General features: G+C 39.1%; 1 protein-coding gene across 8 annotated transcripts in view; it reads left to right on the top strand.

Moving 5' to 3' along the window:
- The window catches only part of RBFOX1 (RNA binding fox-1 homolog 1), a 2,554,959-nt gene that overhangs the window by 1,192,999 nt on the left and 1,342,116 nt on the right, over positions 1 to 19,844 (top strand). For all 8 annotated transcript variants that reach the window (XM_075069299.1, XM_075069298.1, XM_075069294.1 and 5 more), the window contains exon 4: positions 10,658 to 10,720. In XM_075069299.1, the coding sequence (XP_074925400.1) occupies positions 10,658 to 10,720 (63 nt within the window). The remainder of the gene's footprint in view (positions 1 to 10,657; positions 10,721 to 19,844) is intronic.

Here is a 19,844-nt window from a genome sequence, read left to right as displayed (position 1 = left end):
CTTCTTAGAAACATGGTCAGTAACTTGTATAAAATGAACTAAACTTCAGTTCCAGAGCACAAGGTAACTTAATCCTTTGTATAGAAGCTTTGTTCTGTGTGCACTTGTATAGAACTTATAATGATAATTATATCCATTGTGATCTAATGCTAAACATTCTTGCACATGAAGATAACTGTAACAAACCTTTGCTGGTAGTTTTAGTATTTCCTTGTTATTACATTTTTAAAAAGATGAGGCCAGTGTGAATTCCCACCCTGCTACTAAACCTTTTGTAGGTTGAAATGAATACTGCTAAGGAGATTATTTTTCTGAAGAAAATATGTCAACTTTTCATACTGCAGTTCTTTGCATCTCTAACAATCGAATACCATTTTTATTCTTAAGCATCTTTTCCATTCAGGTAATAAGGTATTTTGATTATTAACATTTTTAAATTTTAAAAAGTGAGAGCTTGAGGTCACTCTGTAGTACAGTATAGTATGCTGTGGTTAAATAGAAGAGGCTGTTGGCTTTAAAAATTTATTTTTTATGGAGCAAGTGTTGAATTATGAAGCAGGAAAATAAAATGTTCTTGGCAGTATAAATAAAACAGTAATCGAAGGAAGTATATCCAAGGTTTTTTTTTATTATTATTATTTCCCTCTCACAGTCCAGTTTATGCCTTTGTGTATTGTTGGGACATTAATCTTGATAATAGAAATGGAGAGTTTCATTTCATTGACAAATGGATTTGAAGTAAAACTTTGATAAATGAATAAAACCATACACTATATCTAAACCACATACTATCTAAAACTTTGGTTGTTTTTAATACTTTTTCAGTTTGTTGACTGTGAATGTATAGTAATGTCATATGCTACCATGTCAGTGATAAAAAATTTAAGTTGTGATCTTGAAAACAATTGCATAAATTTACTCATGTGAGTAGTCCCATTTGAGTTCAGTGAGGATTTTCAGGAGAGTAAAATTACTCACATGCTAAATGTGTCCAAAATTGTAGAATCGGGACTTTGATTTCATTCCTTATATCTGCAGGATATTTGGGGATGTGATGCAGGTGATATTCTTGGCTCAAGAAGGATGTGGAAGATGAAGTGATTTTGTTAGTACTGATATGGGTCAAGGAGTAAATTTAGAGGGTTTCGGAGAGTCTAATTCTGCCCTTCTGACTGAAGGATACTACTGCACTGCAGGACTTTGTGGGAAGAAATGAGATGCTTTTGTTGAAAGGCTGTACAGTATACAAAATAATGCTTTTCACTAGGGCTGTCGATTAATCACAGTTAACTAACATGATTAACTAAAAAAAATTGTGATTAAAAAATCATGATTATTTGTAGTTTTTATCGCACTGTTAAACAGAATATAAATTGAAATTTATTAAATATTTTGGATATTGTCCTATATATTCATTTCAATTATAATGTATAATACGAAGTGAACAGAGCTCACTTTATATTTTACTTTTATTACAAATATTTGTAATGTAAAAATTATAAAAAATAGTATTTTTCAGTTTACCTCATACAAGTACTGTAGTGCATTCTCTTTATCTTGAAAGTGCAGCTTACAAATCTAGATTTTTTGTTACACAACTGCACATAACTGCACTCAAAAACAGAACAATGTAAAAATTTAGAGCTTACAAAGCCACTCAGTCCTACTTCTTGTTCAGCCAATCGCTAAGACAAACAAGCTTATTTACATTTATGGGAGATAATGCTGCCCACTTCTTATTTACAATGTCATGTGAAAGTGAGAACAGGCGTTCACATGGCACTTTTGTAGCTGGGATTAAAAGGTATTTACATGCCAGATAGTCTAAACATTTGCGTGCCTCTTTATGCTTCGGCCACCATTCCAGAGGACATGCTTCCATACTGATGACGCTCATTTAAAAAAAAATGTGTTAATAAAATTTTTGACTGAACTCCTTCAGAGGAGAATTGTCTGTCTCCTGCTCAGTTTTACTCACATTCTACCATATATTTCATGTTATAGCAGTCTCAGATGATGACCCAGTACATGTTGTTTGTTTTAAGAACACTTTCACTGTAGATTTGACAAAATGTAAAGAAGCTGGGAATGAGTGACAGGGGATGGATCACTTGATGATTACCTGTTCTGTTCATTTCCTCTGGGGCACCTGGCCACTGTTGGAAGGCAGGATACTGGGCTAGAGGGACCTTTGGCCTGACCCAGTAGGGCCATTCTTATGTTTTTATGTATGTATGAAAATGTGAGTTTTCCAAAGATAGCTACAGCACTTGACCCAAGGTTTAAGAATCTGAAGTGCCTTCCAAAATCTTAGAGGGACGAAGTTTGGAACATGCTTTCAGAAGTCTTAAAAAAGCAACACAACACTCTGATGTGCAAATTACAGAACCCGGAGCACCAAAAAAGAAAATCAACCGTCTGCTGATGGCATCTGACTCAGATGATGAAAATGAACATGCGTTGGTCCATGTTGATTTGGATCATTATCGAGGAGAACCTGTCATCAGCATGGAGACATGTCCTCTGGAATGGTGACTGAAGCATGAAAGGACATATGAATCTTTAGTGTATCTGGTGCGTGAATATCTTGTGATGCTGGCTACAACAGTGCCATGCAAATTCCTGTTTTGACTTTGAGGTGACATCGTAAACAAGAAGTAGACAGCATTATCTCCCACAAATGTGAACACACTTGTTTGTGTGAGCGATTGGCTGAACAAGAAGTAGGACTGAGTGGACTTGTAGGTTCTACAGTTTTACATTGTTTTGTTTTTGAATACAGTTATTTTTGTATGTAATTCTACATTTGTAACTTCAACTTTCATGATAAAGAGGTTGCACTACAATACTTGTTATGGGGGAATTGAAAAATAACATTTCTTTTATCATTTTTATAGTGCAAATATTTGTAATAAAAATAAATATAAAAAGAGCACTGTACACTTTTTATTCTGTGTGGTAATTGAAATCAATATATTTGAAAATGTAGGAAACATCCAAAAATATTTAAATAAATGGTATTCTGTTATTCTTTAACAGCATGATTAATAATGATTTTTTAATTACGTGATTAATTCTTTTAATTGCTTGACAACCCTACTTTTCACCCTTATTCTAGTGATCTGAGGACACTACAAAGCTGGCAGTTGTTATACCCATTATACAGATGGGAAATTGCAGCTCAGAGATCATTGTTTTTATCAGTTGCTCATGACCATGACATCTAAAAGCTACACAAAATGAAGGCGCACAAGCTCAAAGAAAATACAGGCATGTTTTTCTCTCAGAATTTGTCAGGCACGGGGGAGGACAATTTAAATGTAAGTGGTTTGCTTAAGTTCATACAAGAAGTCAGCAGCAGAATCAAGAAAATTCTAAGGGCCATGACTGCCAGTCCCATTGTCTAACCACTGGACAATTCTGCCTCACCCGTAAGTATGAGCCTCCTGATCAGAAGATTATAACATGAAGAGCAAACCTGCTGGGAGAAGACTAAAATTAGAGCCTAATGTTACAAGTAAGAGCTATGAGCAAGAGCACCTTTTTCAGTTTCAGATGCATTCAGACAAGGTCTTGCTTAGATGCCCGGGTCCTTCTTGGACCCCATTCTGCCTTTAGTATTGGAGCCCCTGTTACTCCTCCACATCCAGCTCATTTCCTTCCTGTTTGTTCCTAGGTCCTCTACTCCATCATCACAGCCACCGCTTTTGGAGATCAGTGATGGTGCTGACTAGTGCTGCAGCAGCAGTTCTTCTGGGACTCACTGATGGACTTTACAAATTGAATGTTTCACTTAATACCTGCATGAAAGAAAAAACATAAGCCCCATACCGTGAACTCAGAACTTCACTGGGCCCCATTTCACATTTGAGACAAACGCTTACTTTTCCCAACTGAATGTACAATCCTTCAAGCTTCACAGAAAATTGCTTCTGAAAGATATTAACCCTCTACATTCTTGGCTGCCCTCCTGCCCTTTCCCTTTCACAGAATAGTTCTCTCTTTTTTAAATACTCCCTGTACATTTGGTTTCTGCTTTCTTTACTTCTCCGGAATCAAATTTGTATTACTGATTCATTCCGTCGGTGCTTCGTTCTTTCCCAGATTTTACTGCTTTTGAGAATTGTCCTGTAATGGGGGGATTGGAGGGTCAGTTGGCCTAGTGGGTGGAGCACCTGGCTTCCTTCCCCTGCTTTTATGGTTGAGGTGCTTTGGTCTTTAAGGCAAGGGGGTCAGAAGGGAGACCCAGGCCCTTCCATTCCACTGGGTCCCGGCCCAGAGCCCCGTGTAAGTCACCCCTGAGTAGGGAACCTCCCAAAGGGGAGGCAATGTTCTCTGCCTGGGTAATGTCCTACTGTTGCCCCTTTAGTTTGGGGTGTGCGCCTATGGTTCAAGTTCCTGTGGTGGCTTGTCTCTTAATAGAGCCCCCTCATGGATCCTGGGCAGCAACCTGCTCCACTCCCAGGTTACTCTGGGTGAAGCAGCCCTAAGTCTGGTCTCCATGCTTCAGTCACCCGGGTTCCTCTCAGGCTGGGTGCTCTGAGGCCTGTGTCTTCATCTCCTTTGGATAGGAAGACACTACTTGGTCTTTGGTGGCTGCCTCAGCAGGCAGGTGAATGATTCTTCCCTCAGGTAGGGAGGCAGCTAGCTCCTGTCTCTCTGTCAGTCAGCCCTGAACTGAAGCAGGCTCCCTCCTTTTCTCTTCCCACCAGACCTGGCATTGGCTGAAGATATAACAGTGCTGTGCTAGCAGAGCCCAAAGGCTCTCCTTAACCCCTTCTGTGATAGTGGATGGTTTCTCTGCTTCACCACATTCCCCCAAACCTGCTAGGCTTTCTTCATTTTTTCCCCCAAACTGAAAATATTCTCTGGTGACTTCAGACATACCTTTCCCCCTTGAGAGCTACCTACAGATATCTGTTTAAACCAAACAAGAGGGGAGGTAGTTAAATAAAGCTCCTAATGGAATTTAGCATGGGCTGATGATGATGGCATTGAACTTACACTGTCATGTTCAGCACTGTTGTGAATGTAGATACTTAGGGGGAATACACAACTTCAGGCCTCTGAGCAGTGTGTCACCTCTGAAAATGTGACGTTTGTACAATTAATGATGATGTATTAAATAAATTGTTGTTCCCATTATTTTTCTTATAAATTTAACATATCTTGTTGGCAAGAACTAAATCTTGTCAGTTGGGGTTGAAATGTGTTTCAGTAATTTTTGGTACATGAACACAACACAAAGAGGAATGACCAAGTTACAAGTCAACACTGACATGCTAAGTTTTGTGTTTTTTCTTCTACGGACATTTCAGCATCTGTCTGTAGTAGTGTATTCTGCATGAACTATGTTTCGCTTCTCACTGAAAACTCTGTCCTATACCTGTCATAAACAGATGGTTAAGGGTTAATGTCTCTTTTACCTGTAAAGGGTTAAGAAGCTCAGTGAACCTGGCTGACACCTGACCAGAGGACCAATGGGGGAACAAGATACTTTAAAATCTTGGTGGAGGGAAGTCTTTGTTTGTGCTGGTTTTTTTTGTTCTTTGTTCGCTCTTGGGACTAAGAGGGACCAGACGTGCACCCCAGGTTTCTCCAATCTTTCTGAAACAGTCTCTCATGTTCAAAATAGTAAGTACTAGCTAGAAAAGCCGGATTAGTCTTATGTTTGTTTTCTTAACTTGTGAATGTGTATTTTGCTGGAAGTATTTTACCTCTGTTTGCTGTAACTTTGAATTTCAGGCTAGGGAGGAGGGACTCCCTCTAGGCTATATGAATTTGAATACCCTGTAAACATTTTCCATCCTAATTTTACAGAGATAATTTTTACTTTTTCTTTCTTTAATTAAAAGCTTTCTTCTTTAAGAACCTGATTGATTTTTTTCCTTGTTTAAGACCCAAGGGGATTGGGTCTGAACTCACCAGGGATTGGTAGGGGAAAAAGTTTTAAGATCCAAGGAGTTTGGATCAGTGTAGTCTCTCAGGGTAACCCAGGGAGGGGAAAGTCTGGGAAGGGGGGAAAGGAGGGGGAATGGTTTATTTCTCCTTGTTTTAAGACCCAAGGCGTTTGAGTCTTGGGTTCCCCAGGGAAGGTTTTGGGGGAACAGAAAGAGTACCAAACACTATATTTTGGCTGGTGGCGGTGCTATCAGATCTAAGCTAGGAATTAAGCTTAAAAGGGTACATGTAGGTCCCCACTTTTTGGACGCTAAAGTTCAAAGTGGGAAAAATACCTTGACAATACCATAAGCAGCTTTCAGTTTTTCCCACTTCTACCAGTGGTTTGTCATGCAGTGCCATCTGTGTCCATAGGATATAGGACTGCCATTTGCATGGCTTTATCCTATGCTGCATGACTGAGTGCTCAGTCTATTTTTCATGCAAGAAATTACATTATTTAATAATGTGAAAAAGCTCATAGGATTTTGCAACTAACTGAATTCTGAAGACAAAAGTTGAAATTCAGATAACTTCATGTCCTCATTTGTCATAGAAGTTTCTTATTCCCTTGGACATGTTATATAGTGCCATAGAATTAATGAATGGAATGTGCACCAGAAAAAAATACATCTGTTTCAGTGCTACATGCTTTACTTTTATCAATAAAACATATTTTGACAAATGTACTTTGCAATGATCAAATCCCTAGGAGGTAACTTGGAAAATTACATAATTGTATCAATTGTTCAGAACCTTTTGGGTTCATACTTTGAATTTATGGTATAATTTTAATGATGAAAAATATGTATCTTGAAATTTTGACTCAACGGTTTCATTCTGTATCTAACTGTAATGAAATGCACCAATGCACTCTGTAAGCATCCAGTTATCTGCAGTGTGTTAGAACACAATTTTTCATGTTCCTGTTGCACTTTTTTCCCTTTACCCTGATGTTCTAAGGATTTCCTTTTAGTACATATGAACATCTCCTTTTGACAGACAGTGCAAATTAAAAGATATGGCTAGGCACAGGAAACTGGAACCCAAATATGCCCCCTGGGTTTTCATTTACAGTTAGGAGCTACAGACACAATTACTGCTGACAGAAATTCAGAGGCCAGTGGCAGAGTGCATGTGGCAGTAGATTCATGCCAGGCTGTAATTGGGAAGATTATTTTTAATCAGAGCATATCCTACAGCCCAAACATTAGAAATTGCTTGTAAGGCTGACAGGAAATTAAACTGAGACCAAACAAAAAGCCTCAAAATAGGAGTAATATTGTTAGGAGTGTAATGATGGGAAAGCTCACAGCTTGCTGTGTTTGGCTGCTCTCTAAAGGGGATGACTTTTAACTTACAGCAACAGATAACATTGTCTACTTGCATTTTAGAAGTGAACTAAAATTAAAACCAGAGTCAACCATTTATACCTATGTTTAGGAGAAGATCCAAAGCATCAGATGTGTGAGCCTGTGTTAGTATTTGTGCTTCTCGTGTTCGTGTGTGTATTCATTTCTATTTTTACTCTGGCCTTTTTATAGTTCCTAAGGGAACCGCTTAAGTTGCCAAAATAATGCAAGGTCATGAAATTTCAAGGTGCTGGTGACTATGTACAAAGCTGTAAATGACCTAGAGGGACTCTTCCTGAAGTACAATCTGTGCTTGTGTGGAATGCCTGAGGCAACTGTCCCAAGGGAGCTGAGGCCTGGGCAGCCTCAGTAGTATGCCCTCACCTCTTGATATCCTTAGAAATTCATCCCAGCCCAGGAGTTGCCCCATTGCAAAAATGCTTTCATACTTGTCTATTTAACTAAAAGTTTCTATACGCACTGGCTGGTTTCTTCTATCATGTAGTAATTTATGCTGGGTACTCCCTGCTTTCCCTTTTAAGGTGTTACAGCTGGGGAGTATAAGGGAAAGTTGCAGATTATGAATTCCTTATACATGGGAATTAGTTTGGGGTGGGTTGTCACTATTTAAGTCATGTACAATGCTCCCAGATTCTGCAATGCTGGATCCAATCCAGTATGCCATAATTATAGTGCTTGTGTTCCTGAATGATGGAATTGCAAATCAAGACATACTGCTTATTATTTTGTCCCCAAATATGGTTCCTGATGCAATGAAAAATAAAACACAAAAACAAATGCCAATATATTTCAGTTTCTTCAAATACTGCTGTTTTTGTTTTCATGGATGTTCCTAATAAGTTTGGGGGCTTGGTTTGATATATCACTACAGAAAAATAACGTGACCTGGCTTCTTAATACATACTGATTACTTTTTTGTGCAAAGACTCACAACCAGATGCTGCTAGAAAATAGATGTGTTCAGAAAATAAAAGCATGCTCCTTGATGTAATTCATACTACTAAACATATCAATTCTGTGACTAAGAGTTGACTTCTTTGTGGTTACATACGATACTGAAGAATTGAATGGTAAATAAAGCATAGTTTACAAATTATACATTTATATATTTGTTCATCTGAGATCTTTAAATGCACATTGTAATTATATATGATAGGTTATTCATGGAATATTACCAAAGCACCTGGATAATTTTGTGTAGTAGCCTTGAAAAATTGCATGAGGTGGTCACTAGCTAGATTGTATTATGCGGATCAGCTATGCTTGTTGTTTCAAAATAGTGTGCAATTTCCATGTCACCCTGGATGGAGAGATGTCCTTGCAGACTATCTGGGTGCTTCTCTCTGCATTGTGACCAACTCCATGGCCAGGGAGAACTTCAGTTCTGACCAGCATAATTAGTAGAGATCAATGGAAACACTGCCTCCTCCATATGGCTCTCATACTTTCCCACAAGTACTCCATGTCTCTTCCATGTCCACTTGGAAAACGGGACTGAGGCTATCTTATGGTGCACTGCCTTTAGATCAGCAAACTTTTGAGGAATTTTCTGTTTCCTTACGGTGTGGGTAGCATATGGTGAAGTTTGTTTAGCTACCATCAGTGTAATGGAACTATTTTAACACTGGTATATGGTTACAAGAGTGTTAAGAGGAAGAAAATAGGATGGAAGGATACCCTTAGACAGAGATGACAGAATTCTGGTCGTCTTAAAAAACAAACTATGTCTGAAAGGAATAATGTTTATGGGAAGCTATGGACTGCATTCACTTATGATATTTTGAATGGTTTGGGGAATGACCAATCTCTACATTTGATTTCACCTAGAAAGTATTTGTGTGATGTATAGATTTGCCATAGATTAAATATGCATATAGTGCTTGATATTAGAGAGCACATACTAGAGATTGCATATGGAAATGAAAAAATATATATAGGGACACACTTTTGTCATGAAAAGCATGGCTGAGCGTGTTATAATTGATAGAATACAATGAATGATTCAGTAAAATATTAACTACCACCACATTCCCATCAATAAAAAGGTGGCATGGAGTAGACTGTCATCCTGTTTTAATGTTTAGCTATGTATAAGCACAAAACACTTCAGTTGTCCTCTGATCCAGAGCTTCCTTCTTCTCTTTCTTTATATTCATTTTTCCTTCTTGAGTTGTACAACTGAAAAAGTATAGAAAAAATTAATCACCATTTAAAAATGTTTACGCTAAGAATATATATATATGTATGTATGTTATAAAATTACATTTTATATATATAGTTAATCACCATGTGTGTTATAAAATTACACTAGGAAATTAAACTATCACAATGTTTGAGTTATAGCTATGCGATTATGTACAATAATCACACAGTTACTTGACTAGATAAGATTGTAAAGCTAACTTAGAATGCAGGCTTTAAGTAAGTTTCAAACCATGTCTGCCAGTCCGCCCCTGCCACAACCCAAATCCCTTCTATAATAACAATAAAACACTTGTCAGTCATTATTAGGTCATAATCAGGGCCGGCTCTACAGTTTTCGCTGCCCCAAGCAGCACACTGAATTGCTGCCGCAGGCGGGGGCAGTCCACGTGCCCTTAGGGCGGCAGGCGTGTTTCTGCGGTGGCGGCAATTTGACGGCAGCGTCTATGTTTTGCTGAAGCTGGCGTGGACAGCTAAACATAGAAGCTGCTGCCAAATTGCCGCTGGCGTGGAAACACTCGTGCCGCCCTAAGGGCACACGGACTGCCCCCGCCATTTGCGGTGGCAATTCAGTGCGCTGCTTGGGGGCAAAACAACAAGGACTGCCGCCCCTTGAAGATGGCCGTCCCAAGCACCAGCTTGGAATGCTGGTGCCTGGAGCTGGCCCTGGTCATAATCATAGTTCTGTCTTGTGCTTTGCAGAGCACTAAAGGAACCAGTTACAAGACAACAGTGCACACACTGCCTTTCCTCATTTCTCATGTGAAAAAGTACTGAAGTTCAAATTATGTGTTATTGATTTTGTTCTTTTATTGTGAATTTAAAAATTGTTTTAAGATTATACAGCATGTTTGGTTGTAAGGTATAACTTCATTATCCATAGCAGAGAGAGAGAGAGAAATGTAATATAAAACATAAAATACACTTTATGCATTAAATCATACTCCCTTCCCTCGCTCATTTTCCTGGAAAATATGCATTTTTTAATATTTTTGGATCAAAGAAACCTTTTGGGTTGTGCAGTCCTTAAGATTATTGAGCTGTTTTGAAAGACCACATAAAAAAGGGGAGAGGGCTAAAAAACACACAAAAAATCTCAAACTAATTTATCCTTCTCAATAAATATGTTTTATTTCTCTTAGGAAATCACACAGAAGCCCCATGCAAGTGGTGCCTTCAGTTTTCATGAGCGAAGCCTTCTTTCTGTAAGTACTACTCTTTATTTTGTTTTTCTCTGGTACTTACATTTCTCAGGCCCTAGAGCAGGATTGAGAGCTCAGTTCTGTAATCATAAAGAATCAAAAAAGGCTTTGGTCTTCACATCTTGTTCTAGCTAATAGCGCATCTTGAGACATGCAGAACATAAGTACAAGACATAGAGTGGAGTGCAATCCATAACAGACAGTGGAACCATGTGCAACTGACTTGTTTAATCAATTCATTGTCTGAGGCCTGGCCACAGGTTAAAACAATATATATTCTCTCTGTTAGTTTCATTTCACACATTAAGGTTATGTCACCGTGTCTTATTTTTACTACCTTTGGATGATACTTCAAAAGCATAAAGAAATGCTTTTGTGTATACGTTTGTCAGTTCAGCCACTTTTCCCCCATGAAGATATCTAGAAGCAATTCCTTTTTACTTTTGTTGTACAAGTGTTCATATAATGCAAATAAGAGGAATTAAGCCCTCTGGCTTTTAGGGCATATGTAGAAGTGTTCTGGTGTTAATTCATTTTTACTTTTTCCTGTCCTGAAAATTAGCTGTAATAATTAGGCACAAGCATGGTGATTCTCTCTCTAAATCATTATTTTCATGTTTAGGATTCTTTTTTTTCCCCTTGAAATATCTTCTTTTAGCTTGAACATGGATGCTAATTGTGTTCAGTGAACCATGTCTGTTGAGGATATATTTTATGAGAAGGGAATTTATTATACCTCACTAGTAAATAATAAATACTAATATGTCACAGGAAAAGTAATTTTAGGAAATGAGTCAAGGTAGCTATTTGGATTTATTTCATAATGTGACATCTCTTTTCTTTTTTGCAATTATTTTAGTACCGCCTCTTCTATTTAAAAAATAATCCCACAACTTGGCATCTTTGTCTTGTGTAATGAATGTTAAATGTTGTTATAGTGCTGCAGAAACAACTTCATATTGAAGGCTGCAAGAGCCGTTGTCTGCCCACAATGGAAGAAAGGCAGGAGGGAATGGATGTGGTTTTATTTGGTTGCATATTTCAGGTCACCATGTCCTGAGGTATTTCTGCTTATTGACAGTAGGGCTCCTGTCAAACATCTCCCTTCCCAGCCCCTTGCTGGGACCCTGCTGCCCTCTCCTTGTATAAGGGTTAAGGGGCACTGAAAAGGAGTGGGTTGTTGGCTCCTTATTGTACCAGATGTTAGAAGTCCTATGTGCCCTTCTCTCTTCCTCCCCCTCACCCTCCTCAGCTTCCTTAAGGATATTTACCTCTGAATCCTCTTCCAATCCTTCTTGTCTGATCACCATATTCTTTCCATAATGAATACCTGCACTGGATGGACATCTGCCACAATTTTTAGTTACTAAATTGTGACATTTTAACATAATTTGACTGGCCACTCCACTAAATCCCTGACCCACTGTGGGGAAGGCAAAAAAACCCAACCTGGCTTGGTCAGTCTGGTGGTGAGGGGAAAATCCCTTGCCAGCTACTAAGGAAAAAAGGGTGGCTAGCATAATGCTGACAGTGGATCATGAAGAAACTCGGTTCTATTTTGATTCTATGTGCAGAGGAGTGGGCATTGCTAGCTCAATCCTAGTGAGAGAGGGATTTTCCAGAACTGCTTATGGTATAAATACCATGTGCCTCCAGTCACCTGGAAGATCAGTGCCTTCCCCATCTTCCCAGGTTCAGCTGCTTCCAGTTCCACCTTGCTCTCTCCAGGTAAACCCTATCCTTCCTCCCTCCTTTTCTTCATCAATTGCAGAGTAAGAGCTTATGGTGGGGAAGAAGCCCTTTTCTTCCAGCCAGCTAGACCAGGAGCCACTGCATATGGTTCTGTGGAGCACATTCTGAATTAACAGAAAACGAGTATGCAATTTTGCCCTCAGTTGGTGTGTGTAGTTCCCCTTAAGTAAAAAGGAGTTACACTTGTGCACTGAAAGGAGAACAGACCAAATTCTTCTTTAGTTTTCAGATATATCAGTATTAGTAGCTGAGTGCACCACCCACTCTACTAAATTTTATGTCATTCAGGGGATTAGGCATACAGCCCTTTTTACTAATAAAAGGCATTTCATTCCTAATTCCCTTGTGCACCACATGGAAAATCTTCCCCATAATGTCTTTGAAGTCATATTTCAATATTTCAAGAAAGCTGCATGACTTAGTGGATAAAGCAACGGCTGCTCATCTTGAGGCCAGGTTTGAATCAATTTGTACACCTCTACCCTGATGGAACGTGACACGATATAACATGAGTTTGGATATAACACGATAGTACAGCGGGGAGCTCTGGGCCCTTTAAAGCGTCATCCGAGTCCCGCTGCTTTATTGCGCTATATCTGAATTCGTGTGGAGCCCCAGTCTCTTTAAATCCCCACCTGAGCCCTGCTGCCAGAGATCCAGCAATGATTTAAAGGGACCAGGGCTTCCCACAGCAGCTGGAGCACCGGGCTATTTAAATCCCTGCCGCGGCTCTGGCAGCCAGTCTCGGGTAGTGATTTAAAGGGCCACAGGCTCCAGCAGCTGCGGGGAGCTCCGGGCCCTTTAAATCACTGCCGGGGAAGCCAGTCTGGTCTGGCATGGTGTACTAGATCAAACCCGGTATGACGCGGTCTCACCTATAAGGCAGTGAGATTTTTTGGCTCCTGAGGACCGTGTTATATCAGGGTAGAATTATAGTTCTAAATGTGCTTGTTGCTTTTAGCTTTTTGTCTGTCATGAACAGTCATTTCTATCACATAATGGTCCAAGAGCTCTGAGCTGGATTTGACACTATGGACAGTTTCTGCTAGAAAAATTCTAGTACAAATGCAAGAAGGAGGCTGGAATTTCTAACCTATGGGAGACAGTGGTCCCTCAGATAATTAGCAGAATGTTGTGAGGAAGCTGACATTAATTTGTCTATGGGTATAATATGTCAATATTTACAAATGCAGTTTTAGGAAAAAAATACTAATCCTCTTTCAACATGCTAACAAAGATTTATAGTGTACAACAATAAAGAATAAAAAAATACTCATTTGGCATTTGGGAATGTTTAATGATTCCAAATCTTTGTGATCAGAATAGGTATTTTCCCTTGTTATCATAATCTCACTAGCACAATGAATATCAATCAATTACTTGGGCTAAGGGGGGTCGTTTTTATTTTTTTATTTTTTTACACTGAGCTGAGGCTTAAGTCCAGCATGTTGCCTGGTAACAGACTATGTAGATGAGTTGGCTCCCAAGTATACCATATGGCTGGGCGTTATGCCCTATTCACCCATGACATGGTATACAAATGTAGTACATTACTCATTATAAAATGGTTTATCTCGTTCCCTTATTTAGAATAGGAACTTAAATTATCAATACAAATGAAGCTCAAAGTTACTCACATGAATAGAGTTGTCTGTAATGACATTAATTTATGCCTGAAGGATCAAAAGAATTGGCATAATGCTACCAATAGAGCTTGTGTTGCATATTTTTGAAGCAATTTATTCATTTTAACTCAATATTTTCTCTGGATAGTTATTATGAAGTATTTTTGTCTACTTCAATTTGACAGACAAATACAAATTAGAGCTTTCAAATGTAGTAAAATCTCTGTTTTTAAGTCCCAATTCTCCAATGCAGCCACACAGCTGATTAACGTAGGTGATAACATATGGTAATATCTAGCTTCTGGAACTTCTGTTACAACAGTGCCTAGAGTTTCCAAACAAAACATGGACCCCATTGAACATGGTGCTAACTAAGCACGGTCAGAGGCAGTTCCAAAGAGATGACAAACTAGACAGACAACGGAAGTATTGTTATCTCTATTTTAAAAAAGAGGAAACTGAAGCATAGAGAAAGTAAAGTGACTTGCCCAAGATCACACAGGAAGTCTGTAGCAGGACTGGATATAGAGTTGCAGTCCAGTGCTTTAACTCCAAAAACATCCTTTCTCTTCTCTTTGTCTTAAGCTGAAATTCACTCAAGTGTTGGAAGTCCAGAAAAGCTCCTCCACATCATTTAAGATCCCCATTAGCGCTTTCTGGGGAACTCAGGGACAGTTAAGACATGCCAGGATGTTTATATGCTCAATATACACAAACAAATAAGGGCTCTTTTGACTGGATGTTCATAGATCACTGATGAGAGAAGGTGAGTGATGTGATATACAGTGACCCTAATCCTTCATGTAAATGAAGGGGAAGAGCAATGACTACTTTCACAACTCTCAAGGTGGGAATATCAACAGGCAGGGAGGGATTATATGCTACTGCTATTGCATCATCTTGATTTCAGGTTGGAACGTTAAAGTTTTGCCCCTATACCCTTCACTCACCTAAAACCAGTTATTCTTGTGCAAGCGACGTAAACATAAGAAAGGAATTTCAACAAAGGCTCTCTGGAACAAATCTCAGTTATCATTCCAGTAAACACTATAGAAACTATGGGGTTGGGGGAGTCTGTCGAGTTACTTTTCTAGGATCTTTTTAGCATTGAAACACAACGCTAAAATTATATTCCCTGTGTATAAAATGATTAGATATGCTTTCAAAGAGATAAGACCAATGTACTTCCGTTTATCAGGTTTTCTGCATCTCCAGAATGCATTGCGCTATGGTACATGGTTTTGACAACCATACTGCAGTAAATGGATTTATTGATGTGTTATCAAACTTACAGTACTTTGTGTAGACGTTTTTTACGTACTAGAGAGCGCATATGCCTGCATGTTCATTTCTGATCCCCACCATATTAAGGTATATAATAAAAATTCCATCAAAATGCATTGGAGCAGTTTCCCAAAGGAAGCACTTGTGCACTGGATCCTGTGCTGGATCTCACTGTCAATTTTTGCATTTTGAGAAAGCTGGCTACTGAGGTAGCCGAAGTGCTCAACTGTTTTGGTGTCCTTCCATAGATCCTTCTGTGACCTATGGAAGGACACCAAGATCCAGGTCTATAAGACAACTGTTATTCCAACACTCCTTTATGGATGCAAAACCTAGGTGATCTAGTGACAGCAACTCAAGAATCCTGAGAGGTACCAGCAATGGTACCTCCAGAATACCCTTTGCATCAAGTGGGAAGATCGCCCCACTAACATCAACATCCTCGCTGAAGCCATTGTCACCAGTATTGAACCAATGATGCTCATATACCAACTCTTCTGGGCTAGACATTGTGTGCAGATGCCAGACTCTCACCTCCCAAAATAAGCATTTTACTCTCAGCTCACCCATGATCAGAGATCCGGTGGTGGTCAGAAGAAACACTACAAAGACACACTGAAAGCGTATCTCAAGAAAACTGATGTGGACATCACAAGCTGGGAGGAGCAAGCCACCAACTGACCTCAGTGGCACCACATCCTCCATCAGGCTGTGGCCTGCTTCGATGAGAAGTGTCTTGCCCTCAAAGCTGAAGAGAGAGAGAGAGAGAGAAGGAAGGAGAAAGAATGAACTTTCTCCCAGCAGGCAGCTGATCTGCCAGGAAATGTCTGCACCTACAGCAGGCAGATCTCTGGTTCCAGGATCAGACTCCTGAGTCATCTCAGGACCCTTGTGTAAATCTGTGGTAGAGATCATCCTCAAATCAATGGTCTATCACTGAATTAAAAGCAAAGTAAGTAGAGTCAGATCATTGGCCTCCTGAGTGCTCCTTGTGACCAGAGGTGATGCTACAGGCAACCTTCCTCAGTACCCCGCTCAAGGAGCTTCTTAAACTCCACACACCCCTTTCCCCCCCACATTCACAACAGGCTTTCTTGAGGTCTGAGTTTATTTGAATAAAATAAATGCAAGAGTAAAATTCAGAGTTCCGAAACAAAATCCATTTGTTTACCCTCTTGTTGGGTCACTCCCAGGCCTTTACTGCTGGTAGCCTCAGTTCTAAGAGACCCTGCTGCAGTGTCTAATCACCCTTCTCCCAGGCCTTGCTGACTGGGACCTTTTGTGCTTCAGTAAGCCACTCATAGGCCATACTTGGCTGGAGTCTCAGTCCCAGGAGTCTCTTCTAGAACCTGCTCACTCCTAGTAGTTCCTTATTTCTCTGAGCATCCCCAGTTACTGTAGCCACCAGTTGCCCTTTATAGGGAATAATGTGATTGAGCCTACATGTGCCTAATTGGTCTAGAAACCTAAATCTTAGGCTCCTAAGTACCAAAGAAATTAAATGGCTTGACCAGTGTCACAGAGGGAATGTGTGACAGAGCTGGGAATTGAATCCACATCTTTGGAATCCAAAGCTGTTGCCTTAGTGACAAGGCCAAACTTTCTCTCATGTTTCTCCCTTTAAACAAAATAAATATTACTGTTTATTTTTTCTGTTAACAAATGAAAACAAATATAGAATTTTACACACTGATGTCTAGTAATACATTGAATGTTATTTTCAAAAAGTCATGCAGACTTAATGTCATCATCAGTAAAATTCTAGCAGCAGAGCTCAAAGCTAATTGAAGCTTAATTGTCCTCAAGCTGATCTTTTCTCATGTTTAATGGGTCATGACTTAGGGGTGAATGTTTCCCTTAGCAAAGATACAGTATTGTTTTTCAGGCACCTACACACATTTGTGTATAACTTTTACTAATAGTTTGTGAAAGTAAATTTCTTACTATTAAACTAGTCAGACCCACTACCATTACTCATGATGAACCTAGAAATCCAATTAATTTAAATGTTTTGTGTGCCTTAATTAATAACAATTTGGAAGAGGTCAGTGTGTAGTCAGGCCTGTGTTCTATGCACACTGGATTTCCTGCACATCCTACAAGCAATCAGTAAGCACAATGACCTTTGGAATTTATAGCAATCCCATAAGACACACCATAATTTATATAATTGTCTTTATTTAAGCTTAGGAAGCATATGTAAATTTGGACATAAAAAGTTAAATGGAATGACAGTTTGCAAACACATATTCAGAGATGATTGCATGGAAAACAGTGAGGAAACAATGTATATTTATATGAGATACAGAATGTTTCATTTCATACAATGAATATGATACACTAACTGGCTCAGAGTTAATACAGAAATGTGAAACAGTAGGTGAGGTTCTCTCTTGCTAAGAGAACTTGTAATGCCAGTGGGTTAAATTCATTTCAGTCTGTGCTTTGGGTCACTTATTTGCTCAATTGTAGGTCTCAAAACTGTTTGACTCCCAACCTTTTCAGAAGTCCACCAGCACCTACCAAACTACCTCTTACTCCTAGTGACAGCCATTCTGTTTTCATGATTCTGGATATTTTCACCAGCTACATAAACCTGTATCCTTTACAGCAGTGGTTCTCAAACTTTTGAACTGGTGACCCCTTTCACATTGCAAGCCTCTGAGTGAGACCCCCCCTTATAAACTATAAACACTTTTTAATATATTTAACACTATTATAAATGCTGGAGGCAAAGCGGAGTTTGGGGTGGAGGCAGACAGCTTGCGACCCCCCCATGTAATAACTTCAGGACCCCCTGAGGGGTCCCAACCCCCAGTTTGAGAACCCCTGCTTTACAGAATCAACAAACATTTACATGTGCTAATGCATTAATAGAGGGATGGCTATGGCCATGACCTACCTGAGTCATGACACACTAACCATATAAAGCAATTTCAGTGCGATTGATTAAAGAGTCATGTTCTTGCCTGAGTATAAAGCAGGACACAAAGATCACTGTATCACTTCTTAACAGATGGTTTGCAAACGTGTTTTAACTGCACTTTCAAGGAGCAGTTGGCCAAGTGCTTGTTTGTTGAAGGAGATCTGAGACCAGCATGCTAGTTGGCTCATATTAGCATATACTGTATTTCAGCCTTGGACATATCCTCTTTGGTCTGGATACCTGGAATCAAGAAGCCCATTTACCTGTATACCTGCTGCTTTTCTTCTTCTTCCCCGTTAAGATGCTACTTGCTTCTGCCAGGCCCCCTGAAGAACAAAGCTTTATGAGCACATCTGGAGAAGAAGAAAAGTCAGTGTGATAGAAACTTTTGATTTTCACCATATCACAAGCAGTGTCTCACACTGCTAAATGACCCAGTGAAATAAAAATAAAATAAATTGACTATACACTGGGAAAGGATTGCTTTGACATGCTCTCCAAATCATGCTCTGATCAGGAGCAAATTTCTGTGTACTGTTGATTTTAGATCTGTACAGTTCACATGCTCTTAATGCAAGCTGCTTCACTATACCAGAGTAAAGTTTTTTTTACTCTTTTTTACAAGCGCTCTGGGTTAGGATGTGGCATGTAGGTCAATTAGTCAGCCACTCAGGTATCAAAACCAGACTATTCTTTCTGACCCCAGATAGGAAGTCTTATCAAGAGAGCTTCCTGTCAAACTTTTACATTTTCTGGTCCCCTGAATTTTAGATTCCAGGCAGTAAAATCTGCTTTGTGTGAGGATTCTGTACATTTTGAGACAAACTGTCTTAACAGCCTTGCCACCAGTGATACAACAGGCAGCTGTAAAGAAACCGCAGGTTCCTGCAGAAGAGACAGCTGTTACAAATTCCGTGTAGCAATAAGAATGAGAAGCACCAAGAAAAATCATTGGTTAAATATAAATTAAACGTAAATAAAGTTATGATTAATAGTCAGTTTCATAGGATTAGCTTGTTTTAAGGGAGAGATTTTCATGGTGCAGGTTGTATTTGTTTGGAATTTCTTTTATCCTTGCTAATTGATAATGATGGATACTTTAAATCCTGCTCCTTAAACTGAAGCAAGTTTTATAGAAGACTGATCAAATCTCTAATTATTGACACAATCAAGAAAATAATATTCAAGGAGTGCACTTGGGAGAAAGTTGACTTTAAGCAACCAGTCTGATTCAAGTAACATAGTATGCATTTATTTTAATGGCTAATAAAAAGATGCACTCCTTCCTGACATATATTGGCTATTAAACCACTATATAAAACCTGTATTTGCATAACTTGATCAATATTATTACAGATACAGCTTCACTTGGAGTTTATTTTGTACTGCAGAGGTCAAAATAGACCAACAGTAAAACTCTTAAGGAAGTACTCATGAGCAAATTGTTGAATCATTTACAGACATGTTAAGAAACTTTCTATTTAATCTCATATACAGTTTGATTAAATATAGCAGTACTTTATAATTTTGAGAGGTATAT

This window comes from Chelonoidis abingdonii, chromosome 9 (assembly GCF_003597395.2).
Source record: "Chelonoidis abingdonii isolate Lonesome George chromosome 9, CheloAbing_2.0, whole genome shotgun sequence".
NCBI lineage: Eukaryota > Metazoa > Chordata > Testudines > Testudinidae > Chelonoidis > Chelonoidis abingdonii.
This window is presented reverse-complemented; position numbering and strand designations above follow the sequence as displayed.